The 18,294-nt window shown below is 45.8% G+C and overlaps 4 protein-coding genes across 4 annotated transcripts; 2 read left to right on the top strand and 2 right to left on the bottom strand.

Annotated features, from left to right (window-relative positions):
* Positions 1–267: 267 nt before the first annotated feature.
* On the top strand, positions 268–8,642 carry Triagg1_843 (uncharacterized protein; the record flags this gene model as incomplete). Its single annotated transcript, XM_062901862.1, has 3 exons — positions 268–1,332; positions 1,642–2,171; positions 2,222–8,642. The coding sequence occupies 3 exons, from the start codon at positions 268–270 to the stop codon at positions 8,640–8,642; spliced, it is 8,016 nt and encodes a 2,671-aa protein (XP_062760067.1).
* Positions 8,643–9,668: 1,026 nt separating this feature from the next.
* Triagg1_842 (uncharacterized protein) lies at positions 9,669–10,607 on the bottom strand (the record flags this gene model as incomplete). The annotated part of the gene is made up of 1 exon (XM_062901851.1): positions 9,669–10,607. One exon carries the CDS (start codon positions 10,605–10,607, stop codon positions 9,669–9,671), a length of 939 nt encoding a protein of 312 aa, XP_062760066.1.
* Positions 10,608–11,581: 974 nt separating this feature from the next.
* On the top strand, positions 11,582–13,541 carry Triagg1_841 (uncharacterized protein; the record flags this gene model as incomplete). The annotated part of the gene is made up of 4 exons (XM_062901840.1): positions 11,582–11,753; positions 11,806–11,962; positions 12,112–12,278; positions 13,084–13,541. 4 exons carry the CDS (start codon positions 11,582–11,584, stop codon positions 13,539–13,541), a joined length of 954 nt encoding a protein of 317 aa, XP_062760065.1.
* A 504-nt stretch (positions 13,542–14,045) lies between these two features.
* On the bottom strand, positions 14,046–15,362 carry Triagg1_840 (uncharacterized protein; the record flags this gene model as incomplete). Its single annotated transcript, XM_062901829.1, has 1 exon — positions 14,046–15,362. The coding sequence occupies one exon, from the start codon at positions 15,360–15,362 to the stop codon at positions 14,046–14,048; it is 1,317 nt and encodes a 438-aa protein (XP_062760064.1).
* Positions 15,363–18,294: the final 2,932 nt, after the last annotated feature.

Below are 18,294 nucleotides of genomic sequence, written 5' to 3'. Positions count from 1 at the left end.
TGCCTGCTTTCAATAGGCCTTAACAACCTTTATAGCACGCGGATAATGCGTGTGACTCTGTCATTGGCTCCACTCTTCAACCCTGTAGGTACCTACGTACTAAATAGATATAAAATACCTAACAATCCTTAATTCTTAGCATCGCCTGCGCGAATAAGGCAGCTAAATTCCTTACCCCTCTCTCTCACATTTATTCTAGGCAACCATGCATAGGTATGGGAAACATACATCTCTGAACACAAACGACTCTGGAAACGAAATCCAATAATGTCCGAAGCAAAGGCAGAACTGGCGGCAGAAATAGCCAGTGGCGATTCTCGGCGACAATTTGTCAACGATGATTACACGGTTGGTTGGATTTGCGCAATAACGACTGAGCATGTTGCTGCACGCGTTTTCCTCGACGAAGAACACGGGCTGCCTGATTATGTGTCTCCGAATGACAATAATAGTTATATTCTAGGCAGGATTGGAAAGCATAATATTGCCATTGCCGTCTTGCCCCTTGGAGAATATGGCCTCTCGTCGGCGGCAAGCGTAGCGAGAGATATGCTACATACCTTTCCGAATATCAGGATTGGCCTTATGGTCGGCATTGGGGGAGGAGCTCCGTCTGAGAAGCATGATATTCGCTTAGGAGACGTAGTCGTCAGTGTCCCCCGCGACGGAAATGGTTGTGTATTTCAGTACGACTTTGGTAAAACTATCCAAACTCAAACGTTTCAACAAACAGGGTTTCTCAACCAAGCACCAACGATCTTAAGAACAGCCGTAAGCGGGCTTGAGAGTCAGTATGAGATAAACGAGCACCAAATTGAAGAAACAATTGACGGCATTTTTAACAAAATTCCAACGTTGAGAAAGAAATACCAGCGACCGAATCCTGACACGGATAGGCTATACCGAAGCAACATTACTCACTCTCCCGCTCAAGATATAAATTGCGGCACTCATTGTGGCAATGGTCAGCTGAATCTGATAGCACGCCCCAAACGAGATGGCAACGAGAATAATCCAATAGTTCACTACGGCTTGATTGCTTCTTCGAATCAGCTTATGAGAAATGCGGAGATTAGAGATAAATTGGCTGCCGAAAGGGATATACTATGCTTTGAAACAGAAGCAGCAGGCTTAATGAACCATTTCCCTTGCCTTGTGATTCGTGGCATATGCGATTATGCAGATACGCATGCGAATACAGAATGGAGGGGCTACGCGGCGATGGTGGCAGCTGCATATGCGAAAGACCTTCTATGTCGAATCCCTCCTAACCGGGTCGAAGTTTTACGAAATGTGAATGTTCTTTCAGGCAAGTCTCAAAGGTTTTACGATGTATAAAAGCAGAGCAATTAACATTGAAGAGTAGATATATCTGAAGGCCTCAATGGTATCCTCCACAAGCAGACGAATGACCATCGTAATGTTATTCTTAAATGGCTTTCTCCTATCAATTATGCATCTCAACAGCAAGAATATTTCAGCAGTCGGCAACCAGAAACGGGCCAGTGGCTTCTAGATTCAAGCCAGTATCAAACATGGCTTAATACACCAGCAGAAATTTTATTCTGTCAGGGGATTCCCGGAGCGGGGAAGACTATATTAACATCCATGGCTATCGACCAACTTACCACAAGGTTTCAGGATGATACGGATACCGGAATTGCATATATTTACTTTGACTACCGCCAGAAAGAAGAAACGGCCGAAAGATTACTTCGAAACCTGTTGAAGCAGTTGGCACAGAAGAGAAGCTCCCTACCAACTTGCGTCAGTGCCATGCACAAGCAGGACACGGACCAGGGAATTCCACCGTCATTGGAGGCAATATCACAGGCGTTTCAGACTGTGGCAAGAGATTATTCACAAACTTTCATCATTCTTGATGCGATTGACGAGTGTACTATTTACAATGACTGTCGGATGAGATTCCTAGAGGAAATCCTCAACCTTCGCAATAAATCGGCGGCGAATATCTTTGTAACCTCCAGGCCCAATACAGAGATCGCGAACAGATTTAAAAGCGGCACATTCATGGAAATAAGTGCGAGAGGAGACGACATACGACAATATCTAAATGGAAATATGGATCACTTGCTATCTGATAGCGTTCGCAATGACTTGGAATTGAGAACTGAGATTGAGAAGGCAATCGTTGGCTCGGTGCAGGGAATGTGAGATAATGCGGACGAATTCATCGCCTTTATGTGCTAATTTTCTACAGGTTTCTTCTTGCCAAGCTCCATCTCAACTCATTAGCCGGAAAATTTACCATTAAAGATATCCGGAACACACTCGAAAAGCTATCAGTTGGGTCGGAGGCCTACGACGATGCCTATAAAGGTATGATGCAGCGTATAGACAGTCAAAACCAGCAGAGAAGAGAGTTGGCCAGGAGGGCCTTGTCATGGATTGTGTATGCAAAGAGGCCACTGTCTACAACGGAGCTCCAACAGGCTCTTGCAGTGGAACATTGGCACCACGAACTTGACGACCGAAATTTCACAAGCATCGAAGACATTGTTAGTGTGTGCGCGGGCTTGGTTACTGTTGTTCGACAATCTGATCAACCATCTGGTCGCCAATCCAGTATCGTCCGACTTGTTCACTGCACTGCACAAGACTACTTCGAGCGGACTCAGGCAGAATGGTTCCCGGACGCAGAGAGCGAAATCACAAATTCTTGCATCACTTATCTATCATTCAGCATCTTCCACAGCGGATTCTGTACTACAGATAAGGACTTTGAGGAACGACTGGCGTCCAATCCATTTTACAATTATGCTGCTCATAATTGGGGGTATCATGCTCAAAATATTACACCACTATCACAGCAAGTCATGGCCTTTATCGGATGTGACGCCAAGGTGCAAGCGTCGAGCCAAGTATTAATGACTAACAAACCGACCTGGAAAGACTCGAATTACAGCCAACAATTTCCCAAGAGGATAATCGGACAACATCTGGCAGCGTATTTCGGAATTGGAGAACTATTTGAAAGCGCATTCGACGACCAATCGCTAGATGCAGATGATGGCCTTGGCCGGACACCGCTTTCATATGCTGCTGGTAATGGGCACGAGACGGTGGTCAAGTTTCTGCTTCAAGGGCAAAACGTCTATCCCAACTCTCGAGATAACGATGGGCAAACACCACTTATGTGGGCAGCCAAGAGCGGACACTATACCGTCACAAAATTATTACTAATGGCTGATGGGATTGATGCCAATGTCAGAGATCGCCTTGACCAGACGGCGCTGCTTCTTGCTGTTAAAAACGGACAGGAATCAGTGGTCAAATTACTTCTTCCTGTTAGTTGTGCCGTCCTCAATGCAGGAGATGATCGTTATCAGACGCCGTTGTGGTGGTCCGTCCGAAACGGAGATACTTCTATTACAAGATTGCTCCTTGACGTTAGAGATGTCAACATTAATACGAAGAATAATTATGACCAAACGCCTCTCTGGTGGGCAGCTCGAAATGGAGATGAAGAAGCCATCAGCCTTCTCCTTGAAAGGGAAGAGCTCAATGTCAATTTTAAAGATAAAGAAGGCCACTCACCGTTGGGAAGAGCAGCTCAAAGGGGCCATGAGGCGGTAATTAAGCTCCTGCTAGCCAAAGGGGATATCGACGTTAACTCTGCAGATCACTACGGCCACACACCAATATTGCTAGCTGCGAGAAATGGGCATGCGAAGGTAGTAAAACTGCTTCTCGATTTCTCTACCGTTGATGTAAATGCTATGGATAAGAGTGGTAGAAATCCGCTTTTATGGGCTATTAAAAACGGACACAAAGATGTTATTGTTCTTTTGCTTTCTCATGTCAACATCAATGTGAATGCGAAAGACTACAACGACCAGTCGCCGCTACTATATGCGACAACTTACGGGCATGAGACTGTAGTTCAGGAGTTGCTCGCTATTGAGAGCATCGATGTTAATGCCAAGGATAGCTATCATCAGACCCCGCTTCTCTGTGCGGCGGAAAGAGGGCATGAAGAAATAGTCAAGATGTTACTTGCTCAGGTGGACATCGATGTTGATGCCACAGATCGTTACCACCAAACCCCACTGTGGTGGGCGGCTGCGAATGGGAATAAATCGGTCGTCAAACGTCTTTTAGGCAAACAAGGAGTCGATATGAACGCTAAGAATGCATTTCAACAGACACCCTTGCTATGGGCAGCTCGCAACGGCAACGAGACTATAACAGAGCTACTCCTCTCTGTACCTGGCATTGATGTTAACGTCAAAGATAACGATGGCTTGACGCCTCTATGGTGGGCCATTAAGAAGGTATACAAGACAGTAGTTCAGCTGCTCCTTGACAATGATGGCGTTGATGTTAACCTCAGGAATGAAGTTGGTCAGACGCCTCTTCTATATGTGACCATGGAGGGATATGCCGCAATAGCTGAGCTTTTAATTGCAAGGAGTGATACCGATGTGAGCGCAATAGACAGAAATGGGCATACCTCTTTGGAACTTGCAATGCATTATTCAATGGGGAGCAGGTCATCATTAAGCGAAGAGCAGGAGAGCAGAAAGGCAAGAGGAAAGAAGGGTGGCAGTCGTTTGCCCCCAACACAGTCACAGACTACTGCTGATAGCACAGAGAGGGACAAAATACCACTGTCATGGGAAGCTAGGAAACGATATGAGGCAGTTTTCAAATTGCTTCTAACTGCCCGTGGAACTAATGCAAATGCCAGAGATAACTATGGCCAAACACCTTTGCTATGGGCGGCTAAAAAGGGTCACGAAGGATTGGTGAAGATATTGTTAGAGACGGAAGGCATCGATGTCAATCAGACTGATGATTCTAATAAATCGCCACTAATATGGGCAACTGCAGGAAATCACACAGCAGTGGTTCAGCTATTATTAAGTAGCGATGATCTCATCCTTCATGCTGGGGATGAGTTTGGTCAAAGTCCTTTATGGTGGGCAATTGAGATGCAGAACGAGGTGGTGGTTGAGCTGCTATTACTGCGAGAAGATGCCAACGTTCGCAAGAGTATCAATCAACAGATGCTGAGAAAGGCCTCAGATAAAGGAAACAGAAGAATCCTCGGGTTACTCATATCCACAAAAGGCACTGATATCAACGAAGAGGATGATGAAGGCCTTACATTTCTCTTGTGGGCGACTCAAGGCAGAAGAATCGACACAGTTGGATTGCTCTTGGCTCTGAACCCGGACGTGGACGTCAATGTCGAAGATTACCATCGTCAAACGCCACTATGGTGGGCTGTACAAAATGGAGATGAGGAAATAACCAGGCTACTTCTTACCAGGGATGGCATTGATGTTAATGCGAGAAACATGATGCGCCAAACGCCACTCTTGTGTGCTATTGGCAACATGAACTTGGCTATTGTTAAGTTGTTGTTAAAAAACGAAACAACCGACGTCAATGGGAAAGACAGCTTCGGTCGGTCGCCGCTCTTGCTAGCTGAATACTACCGACAGCAGATCAGGCATTCGCGGAGCAAAGATGCCAAGTATTTTGGCAGACGTTCACGCGTTCTCCTGGAAGCGCCGTCTCATCCAGGTGATCCGGAATCTATCGAGTCTCCATATGAACGACCCTCAAGGATTGATGCGGACCATGCGAGTGACACCCATGAATCGCCCGAACCACACACCAGGCCATATGGACATGAGCCATACGAATCGGATGAATCAGATGATCCAGACAATTTAGATGGAAACATGCTGTTAGGCAAGGAAGACGGCTTCAAAGACATCATTGAGTTACTGCTAGCCAGGAGCGATATCGATACCGACGCCACGTGGCCAAACGGCCTGAACCTCTTATGGTCTGCCGTTATCCACAGAGATAGGGCCCTCATCAAGTTACTTGTAACTCATGAGCGTGTGGACAGCAACCCCCGGAACGACCTTGACCAAACTCCCCTGATATGGGCCGTTTCGAAGGGCGACGTGGCAATGGTTAAAACGCTCGTGTGCAATGGAAGCAGCGTCAATATCAATGCTCTACAACGAACGCCTCATACTCGTGGGACAGCTCTATTGCATGCAGTTCGCAGGAACTACACAACAATCATCAAAGTGCTACTTGTTCAGGATGAGATTGATATAAATGCTAGAGACGAAAAAGGTCGCACATCGCTCTCGGTTGCGGCTTTCAATGAGAAAGAAGGCATTGTCAAGACATTGCTTGGGCAAAAAGACATTGACATTAACCCGGAAGATGATGACAAGTGTACGCCACTTATGCATGCTATGCGCAAACATAATGCACCAATCGCAAAGTTATTGCTAGCTATTGACAATATTGATGTCAATGTGGCAGATGTACAAGGTCGGACGCCTATATGGTTCGCTACAAAATGGAACGAGGAGCTGATCCGGCTTCTGATCAAACGGGGAGCCAAAGTCAATTACACCGAAAGGTCCGGCCAATCGCTATTATCCTGGTTTGCTGAAGACGGAAATGAGGTGGCAATCCGTGTTATACTTACTATGGAGGATATTGATATCAATATCAGGGACAAGACAGGCGGCAAGACGCCCCTTTTCCATGCGGCCGAAAACGGACATGAGAAAATCGTGAGGCAGCTGCTTGAGAGAGATCGCTATGAGATCAACACCAAGGACAAGTCTGGCCAAACGCCGCTTTTGGCTGCGATTTCAAAGGGCCATACATCAGTTGTGAATGTATTGCTCGGCGAAGAAGCTATCGATGTGAATGCCCGGGATTCAGCTAATGTGACATGCTTATGGCTGGCTGCTCAAGGTGGTCATGCTAAGATAGTTGAGCTACTATTATCGAAAAATATTGAAGTTAATCCAACAAATGTCGTCAACCAAACTGCTTTATCAGAGGCGGTTCGGCAAGGTCATGAAGAGATCGTCAGACTTCTCTTAGCGTCGGAAAGCATCAACATCAACATTCGAGACGGACAGGGTAGAACCGCGCTGTGGTGGGCTGTTAAAAACTTTTCTGTTAAAAAACCCTCTGTTGCAATCATTGAGCTATTACTCGCTCATGATGATATTGGGATTAATTTACCAAACAACGCTGGTCAGACACCGCTGCTAAACGCGGTAACTCGTGGCCTTGAGAAAGTGGTCCGGTTACTTCTTGCCACCGATGGAATCGACATTAATATGAAAGATGAAGAAAAATTAACACCGTTGCTCTCGGCAGCCGAAGAGGGTGAAGAGGTGATAGCGGGGCTACTCCTTGCCAAAGGCGTCAAAGATATCAACGCAAAGAATAAGGACAGCGAAACATCGCTGTTTCTGGCTTGCAACCAAGGCAATCAAAAATTGGTTGAGATGCTTCTTGCCCAGAAATATATCGATGTTAACTCTGGGGATAGAGACGATTTAACGCCGTTAATTGTCGCATCAGCTCACGGACGCTTAAATATAGTTCAGCAACTTCTTTCACGGCAAGATATTCAGATCAATTGGAGAGATAGTAATGGTCGAACAGCATTACAATCAGCTTCGGTAAAGGGACATTTGGAAATTGTGCAATTACTACTTGGTCAAAAAGATATCAACGTTAACGCACGAGATAAGGACAGAGTATCAACCTTACACTCGGCCGCAGCAAACGGACATTTACAAATTGTTGAACTACTTCTCAATCAAGAAACTATCGACATAAACGCACAGGATAGCAAGGGTCAAACGCCATTGCAATCAGCTTCAGTAAACGGACATACGCAAATTGTACAAGCACTGCTCAATCAAAAAGTTATCGATGTCAACATGAGAAATGACGAGGGCCAAACGTCGCTGCAATTGGCCGCAGCCAAGGGACACCTAAAAATCATCCAACTACTGCTCAATCGAAAAGAAATCGATGTCAACGACAAGGCCAATATCGGCTTTACAACGCTGCGCTCAGCTTTGAGAGGTGGCTACTTCCAAATTGTTCACCTGCTTCTCGTTCAAAATAATATAAACATCAATATTAAAGATACCACTGGCGATACGCTATTACATACGGCTTCAGCAAATGGACATTTACGGATTGTCCAATTGTTGCTCGATCAGAGAAATATTGACGTCAATACTAGAGACAATGATAATAATACGTCGCTACATTTAGCTGCAGACAATGGACACCTTCAGATTATTCAATTGCTTCTTGGCCATAGCAGTATTGACATCAATTCTGAGGCTCAAAAACTTACAACACCACTACATATAGCCTCCAGAAAGGGTTACCACCAAATTGTTCAACTACTGCTTAGTCAAAACAAGATCAATGCCGACGTTGAGGACTACGAAGGTCTAACACCACTACATCTGGCTTCAAGAAAGGGGCACTTCCGAGTCGTTCAAATTCTGCTTAGCCAAGGCGTCAAAAATGTCAATTCCAAAGACAGAAGTGGTTTTACCCCACTTCATTATGCTTCTGAGAGTGGATATGTTAGAATTGCCAAGTTGCTTCTTGAACATGGCGCCAATACAGACATGTGTGATAATATGCATTGGACGGCATTGCACTTTGCTTCGGCTGAGGGGCATTTCAAAGTAGCCAAACTCCTGTATGAGAATGGCGCTGACATAACGAGGACTGATCTTGAAGGCTGGACAGCAGCGCTCCTGGCTTTGAATAATGGCTATAGTACAATAGCTGACCTGCTTTTACGATAGAAAACTATCAATAGACATAATTTTGTGGAGTTTAACATTATCTATACACTGGGGACCAAATGTGGAAGTTTTCTGTAGTTTTCTTGGTGTTACCGTTCGAAATGTACACCAAGGAGAGCACTCTACATATTAGACATTGATGGTATAAATTGTTCTACTTTTATCTATTGAGAAAAATAATCCAACATGGGTGATAGACTCGAAAGTAAGACAACGCCAACGGGCGCTTAGGGTAAAATCATGCTGATAAAATAACCAAAGGGCAGACTTTCAGAGTTGACAATGCTATAAGCTGCATCAAAGTGTTGCTCTTGTGCTGAGCAAACAAGGAGTTGGGGTCAGACACAAAGTGTGGGCTTGTGCATGCATTGCAGACTGATCAAGGTTGCAACAGGAACCAAACACAAGGAAGTAACCCAAATGGAAAGTGAATAGTTTATTCTCTTTCAATTCTTTGCCTTTACTTTCCTTCTCTTTTCTTTTCGTTTTGTTCAGAGAGGGAGGGGTTACTGAGCGCTCCTTGTCAGAGAGTCTTAAAGGTGACAGCTCAAATTACTATGCATGTGTGCTCAGCCAAAAAGAGACTAGACCCTTGTCAGCCGTTTTAAATGCAACAGCCAACACACATCTCGACAAACCACAAGAATCGAGAACAGCAACAACACAACAGAAAACAAAGACGAAAAAAGAAAAAGAAAAACATACAACAGCCGGTGTTCGCTGATGGTCACCCACTCAACTACTAATCTGCCGGTTAGTGGCTTATCTATGGGGGAGCAGACGGGACCCCGAGTTCTCCACTACCTATGGTCGTATGTGCTTGGAACAAGATCAGACTTCCCTATATCGTAATCATGCTTAGCATACGGAGTAGAGGGGTCTCTTGTGGAGCAGTGACCAAAACATAACGTATTAATTCCAGATGTAAAGTCAAATAAGATTCTATCCACCATTATACTGCTCCTAAATTCTTCTCGCAACCAAGCTATGAAATGCTCCCATTCTTATGTTTATGCACACCTATGCCTAAACCCAGCCAGATGCGCCATGTGCAAGCAACTCTTTATCCGTCCAATTCCACAACTCGCCTGCCAATTCGTCGTCATCAGTAAACTTTCCACGCATATTTGCCTTTCCTATCGGCTCATAATATGCACCGTTCTTCACATCTCTGCTAACGGTACACCAAAGCTGTGTCTTTACGCCTTCCTCAGGGGAAACGCCAATCAAGCTGACCAAGGGCCGGAGAAAAGTCCGCATCAGCAAGCTTGCATCCTTCTTCCCTTTCCATATTTCCGTTCTGACTATGCCCGGGTGCATTGACAACGTTGTTATGTTCGGGTATCGCCTCGCAAGCTCTCGGGCGAAAAGTACCTTGGCCAGAGTGGCCTGTGCATATAAGACAACACCGCCAGTACCCTCCATGGTTGTCTTTAGTTTGTCAAAAGAGATTCCGTCACCCGTTCCCTCTAGTCGATGATATGAAGACGATACAGATATGATTCTAACGTCGGTATTGGGCAGCGCCGCTGTCTCTAGCAGTTTGGGCAGCAGCAATTGCGTCAGCAAGGCATGGCCCAGGTAGTTGGTTCCAAAATGCACTTCGTATCCTTCTTTTGTGAGCGAGGCCGGCACCGATGCTACACCGGCATTCAAGTGAATGATATCAAGGCGATCCACCTCAGCATTGACTCTAGCTGCCGCCGTCTTGACCGATTCCAGAGAGGCGAGATCTAATTCCAGGAATTCAATGTTGGCAGATCGAGCCGCCGCAGAGCTTGCTCTGATACGTTCCATAGCTTCTTCGGCTCTACTCTGAGAGCGAGCTGCAAGATAGATCTTCTTGGGACCGTGCTGGGCGAATGTTGTTATAGCTGCCTCACCCAACCCAGAGTTTGCTCCAGTGACGAGGCAGACCTTTCCGCTCAGCGGTGGAATGTCTCTTTCCGGATTAAAGCCGCCCATGATTGTCTAATATTAAGCACAGCCCCAAGAAAGTTTGTCCACGATGTAAAACAATTATGAAAGATGAGATACGCAGAGTAGTATTTAACTGGACAGGTGACTGTTCAGATCAAACGCCCTGGTATAATGTATAAGTGTTAAATAGTATGCAGTCTAGAGACAATCGATATTATTAAATGTTAAAAGCAAGAATTGTTAAGGGAGCCTAAGTTATAAAATAGTCAAGAGGAGCTGTTGTGGTGGAAATGAAGTATGCAGTTGGCTGACAAAACTATCCCCTGACTGGCAACATCTTCGAACTATCATCTTAGCGCTCAAGAAAAGACGAGTTTTGTGGCAAATGCAGTGTGGAAGAATTTCCGACTCAAGGTCAGCGGACGGCGGAAAGTTTGTCCACCTTGCCTCCGCTCCGCAAACAATTCAAATTCCGCAAATGTTTCGATGTTCTGCAGATGTGAAGCTCTTTACCGAGTTTAAATGCTTTCTGGGACCTGTGTTCAATGTTGATCACAGCGCCATTGTGAGGGCAGCTATGGCGACACAGAGCAAAGAAGCTGTGCACGTATAACACTTTAGGACCATCGAGACTTGACAGGTTCCTCTTCTAATAGGAAGAGGAAGAAATGGCTTCAAATTACATATCCAGTAAGATGTTTATCAAATGCATAACTTCCTCTATACAATGTTCGGATAGATATTAGGCCGACTGCGGACTATGAGCCTTGCAGATCCGCTGGTACATGATTTCAGATTCATGACTCTGTGACGATTGTGGTACAAAGATAGAAGAAATGAAACCTGATATTTGATTATTATAGATATTGAGGGGTCTAAGAGAGCATTAGGAGGCGATCGCCGCGGATAAGAAAAGTAATATATATAGAGCTACAATGTAATGATATTCTTTCCCTCTTATTATATACTCTCTATCCATCTAATTTGTAGAGAAGATCCTCTTGAACATATTCCGAACCATGCAGCGGAAGTACGACATCGTCCTTCTTGGAGCCACAGGCTTCACCGGAGGTCTTATGGTGGAATACATGGCCGCAACGTTTCCAGGATCCTTGCGATGGGCGATTGCGGCCCGGAACAAGGCAAAGCTCGAAGCACTGGCCAGAAAATTCAAAGTAGAAGCTGCAGGAGGTGAGTGAGTCCTTAGCATCATGAGTATCTGATCAATGCTCATTGTATTTAGGGTCAATTATCGTCCTGGAGGTGAACCCTGAAGCAGAGATCCAGAATGTTGTAAAATCAACACGGGTCATCATCAACGTTATTGGTCCATACCCAACAACTTGTGGACCTGTAGTGTTCAAAACATGTGCTGAAAACGGTACTGACTATGTCGACTGGTATGAGATTCAAAGATGTCACTAATCATTGTATCCTAACATCCAGACAGCAGCGCGGATATGCCTTGGGTACAAGATATGATCAGAGAACACCACAACTCAGCTCAAGTTTCAGGTGCAAAATTACGTCTTATGTTATGTTTAGTTAGGTACCTATTCTTCAATATTCAGCATTACTTACAACACCAGATGATCATCACGTGTGGCTTGGACGCTGTGCCGCCTGATCTAACAACATATCTCGCTGTGTCCCACATACGCCAAATCTTCAACACGCCGACACGCGAAGCCATTGTTTCATTGCAAGAGATTAGGGGTACCATCAGCAGCGGCACTATCAACTCAATGGCCTCTGTTTACATTGACATTATATGAACCGGGCCGCTACGCAGAGGCGACCGCGCCGTTTGCAATCTCTCCCCGCAAACCTACAAGGGAGAAGGCAAAGACCAGCCTTTTTCCAGGATCTGGCATCTTTGGGACACGGACTCTGGATAGCCTCGGCCGTGTAGTAGCAAAAGAGGGACAAGGGAACGAGACAGCTACAGTGGGATGCAACAAGTATTTGACCCCCCCAAAGTAGTCTCAGATCACTCTAGCCTAATCCAGCAAGATCAGTATTGCCGCTCTATTCCGAGACTAAGAAGATGATAAACACCCACGCGTTAAATTTTCTAATATCTACTATTATATCTTTATTCTTTTAGTATCTGCTACTATATTTTTATTTTTCTAATATTTACTACTATATTTTTATTTTTCTAATATCTACTACTATATCTTTATTTTTATAATACCTACTACTATATTTTTATTTTTCTAATATTTACTACTATATCTTTATTTTTTTAATATTTATTACTTTATTTTTATTTTTTTAATATTTACTACTATATTTTTAATCTTATATTTATAATTATTATTATATTTATATTTCTATAGTAAATATTATTATATTTATATATTTTTATATACTAAATATTCCCTTATTAAGGCACTACTTAGTATTAAGCTAATATAGTACTTATGTGCCTATATTGCCAAATGTATACACTTGTTCCTTTTGCGGTCTCACTGAAGCTGGGGCTTATACGCACCGGAAGATACTGACACCACGACAGGCGGATATGGGCCAAATTTTCACTTTTCCGCGCGACCTCGACTACCCAGCACTTTGCGCGATTTCGTCCGTGTTCTGCCTCTTATCAGTGTCGGGTTTCTGCTAAGCTTCTCTGTTACAAGATTTATCCTGACTCGATTTATCTACCCAGAGGGCTATAGTCCAGACCCCAAGCGGCTCGAGGACTACAGGTTCAGCCATCGGACACTGACAGTGGCTGATACAGGAGACGAGTCAACGGCGAAGAGAGCGATAGTGGACTTCAAATTTCAGGGCGATCAGTATAAGTTTACTGGCATCGCAATGGTAGAGGCTGCTGTGACACTTCTTGAGGGTGGGACAGAGGCGCATCGACTAGGCGGCGATGTTATGACGCCGGCAATGCTTGGAGATAAGTATGCCGAAAACTTGCAGCGTCCGGGGTCAGGCGTGGAAATTTCGATTAGAGCAGAGGGCTGAATGTGTACAGAGGATATCTTGGAGATGTAGTACATGTAGATAGAATATGTAATTTCCCTATATTGTGGTTAATCGACTTTCTGCCCTATAGACCTTTAGTCATAGTGATGAGCACCCTGGCCATAACCGAATCGATACTATATATGTACTTTGTCGTACGTTGACGAACTTCAGAAAATTGAACCATGTAACTACAATTTCAGAATCAAGAGGTGCAAAATTTGGAAAACATTGAATTGTAGTCAAGAAGTTGATAAAAGTTGGAACTTTTCACTAACCATAGTTACATGTGCCAGCCAATATCCATCAGGTTTACAGTGTTTGCATTGGAAGCAGTTATTTTAAAGTAAATTTGGAATTTTCCCAATTGGAGCTTTATTCAAAATATAGTAGTAGCCCTCTTAAGTGCGTTGCCCTGCATTCTCAGGTGTGTCCCATGTCCGTCATAAACCTCTGTCCCTTTTCTCCACCGTCCCAGCCTAACGCCGCACCTTTGCCTCTCATTTAACAAGTGGGTGCATCTCCAAGCCCATTGTCAGTAGCTGCCAACAAAAACTCCATGAAACCAGCACTGGTTGCTCGGAGGTTGGAGTTGAATGTGGAGACAGTGGGATAGAAGGGGCATGACGCAGCGTTATTCTCGAAACCAAACTCGACCGTGTATGCGTGGATGAGATTCTTGGTGGGGTCGGCGAAGTGTCGTGAGTAGGCATAATCGTCGCTGGCTCCCGATGTGGGATACAGGTCGGCAGACTGGAAAGACGTGTAAGACCTGCCGCCGCCTGCAGTCAGGGCTGAGGCCACGCGCTTGGCCACGGCGACCTGGGTGTCAGAGTCCGCTTGGGGGAGATACTCGCCATAGCCCCTGCCGGGAGAGGGAGTATCGGTGAGAATACCACGGACTTTGCTATAGGTGCCGTTGAGGAAGTTCATGGTGGGATACGAGGACTGGTTCTCATCGCTGCCCCAGCTCCACAGGACGTCGCCTGCATATGAGTGAAGGTCGATGTACCAACGGATCTTGGAGTGCGTGTCCAGCACCCACTTGATGTTCTTGGTCTCAGGCTCAGAGAAAGCGCTGGTTCCGTGGTATGTCTCAGAGCTAGGAGAGGTTGAGGCAACGCTTGACTGGGCCGAGGAGGCAAACAGATTTTTGAAGTCCCAGAGAAAGTCGAAGTTGCGGTTCAGGTCAACTCCGCCATTGGGGTTGCGGTTCTTTCGCCAGCAGCTGTTTGATGACTGGTCATAGGCCACTCCATCGGGGTTGCTCAGAGGGACGAAGACAATTCCCGCGGCCAGAGCTGTCTTGACCTGAGCGTTGGTGTAGGACCTGGATCCGTACGTGAGTCCGACGTTGTTCTTGTTGGCGTACAACAGATCGGAGATAAAGTATAGGACGCTATCGGCGGAACCGCGCTCTCGAGCGTGGATGTTGCCGTTGAAGTAGACACGATAGGCATCGGTGCAGTTGCCTGCGGTGCCACCGACTCTCGCTCCGACGACAGTTGCGCCCTGGACGGTCTTGTACGGAGTGTTGAATGTCTCGATTCCGTAGGTGTTCGCGAGGCCCTGCAGGCCACTCAAAACCTCCTTGGTGTTGAGAATCGTGCCGATTGAAGCGGATGAGGATTGGGTTCCCAGTCCTCGCGGTGCAGTTGCGCCACCACTGAATCTATCGCCTGAGCCAATCGGAGCTCCGTTGCTGCCCTGGCGACGGACAAGAGGCTTCAATCCAGCGGCATCATCTCGCTCGTGGGGCAAAAGGCACCCCGAGGACACGTTGGAGAGCGCAAGAAGCGCGAAGGGAATAAACGTCTTCATCTTGAGTTACCACTGCCTTGATGGATGGATATGAAGGTAGAAGTGAGTGAGCTACTTGCTTGTCCCCTTGAGCTGCTTGATCCTATTTATATAACGTTTGAGGGCATGTTATGATTTCAGATTGATATACGTTATGTCAAGTCTTGATAGTGGTGTCACATCGAGAGGAAACGGCAATCCGCCTTCATCTGGAAGCTGGAAATAGCGAGGCCCGCAGCTGCCAAATGGAGATAGTCCACTGACCCCAATATGAAGACGAGATAATACTTGAGACTTCCCTTGCGTTGACTGCCGGCCACCGGCTCGTATTATACTCCGTAGAAACAAAAGTGCCGATTGCCCCGCTCACAAAGGGATCTGCATCTCATTACAGTACTAGGCACGCACTTACACTGGCTCACATCGTGGGGGCAGCGTGTAAGTAGCCTGGGAGGGAGGGGGGCTGGTAATGACGGGGCTGGCGATCGAAACGGCTGTGCACTGTCCGATCAGTCTGTATCCCTGGCGCTATGCATTTCCAGCTCGTTAGTTCCCTTGGCAAATGTCAGAATAGTAGATCGCGGTGTACGAGTAGGCTCGGACCTCTGTCGTTGCCAAGTAAAGTGCGAGTGCATGGCCTACATTGTTCCGGATAGCACATACCGACAACCGTAGTATACATCAAGTAATTAACTCACAATTGGGTGAATCAACTGCAAGGAATCTTTGTAAATGAATACTCTGCAAGGAATTTTTGTGCATTGACATAGATGTAGATACCGGACAATGAACACCAGGATAGGAAGGTCACGGAACCGAGCGCTCACGACTGCGGGTTCTCGATCACCATAGAGCTTGAGACTGCCTGGCAAATCGGCGCCCTCCGATGTGTGAATAGATGCTACGCAGTCACGACATTGCTGCTGCGGCACATGCTCTCTCTCTCCTAAATAGGCGAAAGCAAACGACACTTACTGACCAATGTGCGACGCTGTTGTCAAACCGACTCGCGTTGCTGAGCGCCTCTGCTGTCGTCATTTCTGTTTTGCCTGATTGGTGCTAGTTGCTCGGCCAGTAAACAAAGTGGCAGCGCTGTTTTTAGCTTAACTTATTTATGATTATAAGTTTAAAACTATAAGTTTATCTCGCAAGAAACCTGTAGCCTTGGTCTCCGACTGGTTTGGGCACACGGCCTGTTTAGGAAGGAGAACTTTCGAGACAAGAAGCCGCTGCAAGCATGTGGTGAGAGGGGCCAGCGATAGAACCGAGGTTTCAGCCTGGGAACTCTTCGATTGTCCGTTTTATTATGCCAGACTATTGGCTGTAGTCACTCTATCGCTGAACGTGCTGCTGTGTAAGTACATGTAATTCAGGCTACACCATGCCCCGCGCCAGCAGAGAAATCCCAGGCCACGCAACTCATTACAACAGCAGTGTTATCTTTCTAAGTGGCTGTGAGCGCCTATATGAGGGGCAACAGAAAGCTTGAGTGACATCGTGATACTACGTCCATTGGTCCCCAACGGGTATGTTACTACTATACATAAGTACCGAGATGTGATACAAAGATTATAGGACGGACATTTATGGCAGTTGGCGCGTTACACGGCTCACGTCATTCCTTCATCCACGATCTCTAGCTCATTTTTCTGGGTAAGAGTACTCTCCAACATCTATTTTCGAGACAATGGGCCTAAATGAGCTATTGTACCAAGTGATTCGACAACGAAAACTATGGAAGCTATATTCAGCTAGCTGGAGGCGAGGGTTTCTCAATAATACGGACGTCACTTTTACGCCCGACGTTCCACCTAGAAAAAGATTTTAATCCTGGTAACGCGATAGCCGAATTGTGCTGATGAAGGCGGACAACCCACACAGCTTCAAAAGATGAGCGCAATGCTCAATACTTGCTCCTTCTCTTTGTCTGTCATACCCAACCTCGTAAAACACCCCCTAACCGTCGAGTTCAATGTTTTTTTTTTTTTTTTTTAAAAAAAAAAAAAAAACAGATAGCCTATCCTACCGATTGACTCTGATTCATATGGGAGGGCGTAGTCACTACCGTCACCCTGTTGTAAAACCCCCGACGGCGGTTCTAAGCCAGAAAAGATGTGAGATCTGACCTTCAGTAGCGTTGTACATGACTCATTCTCTAAAAAGGATCGTCGGCACTACCCATCTACCCTTCTCTTATGTGTTTATATTTAGGACATGAAGGTTCAGTCCCAAATTCTCGCATCGGTATCACGCAACAGCGGTTTCTAGCAGAACAAACGGGTCGGTATAAGAACATTAAACTTCAATAGACATACGGTGTTACGATGCCATAGCATTCTACATCCTTGTTTGAAGACATGAGAGGTGCAGTGAGAGAGTTGCGAGTGAAACTATGAGACTGTCGCGTCTCAACTGGAAGAATCTGAGTAGCTCCAATGACCAATACGTATAAGTCAGAGCCTCACGATGCTCAGCCGCATCTCGCATACTAAGCCGAGAACATGGGGTTTGCATGTGGTCGCCCAGTTAGTTCATGCAACTAGATCTTTAGTCCATGTTAAGCACAGCCTTTCTCGCTCTGGCAGGGTGAGCGTATATACTGTGCATCGAAGTTTGTGTTACATTGCTGCTTATAGTCGCCGCTTTTAGCTATGTCTGTCACTCGTTTGCGTCTGATAAGATCTCGATCAATATTGATGTCTATCTTTCGTTTCGCTACGTTGAGGCGGCTTTCCATTCCACAAGTCACCCTCATCGTTTCCAACTGTTACCGCTAGATGCTCGAGACGTTGGGCTTCATAAAGCCCGCATGATATGAGCCGCGGAACCGTGATCGTAGGAAATCAGGCTGGGTTAGCTATCTGCCAATTTTAGCGAAACAGAACTATGTAGGATGAGAACAGTTTCTCTACTGGATAACTTTACTTATGTTCCCTTTTCTTACGATTGGGCG

This window comes from Trichoderma aggressivum (genome assembly GCF_033847375.1).
Source record: "Trichoderma aggressivum f. europaeum strain CBS 100526 chromosome Unknown scaffold_002, whole genome shotgun sequence".
Lineage (NCBI taxonomy): Eukaryota > Fungi > Ascomycota > Sordariomycetes > Hypocreales > Hypocreaceae > Trichoderma > Trichoderma aggressivum.
This window is presented reverse-complemented; position numbering and strand designations above follow the sequence as displayed.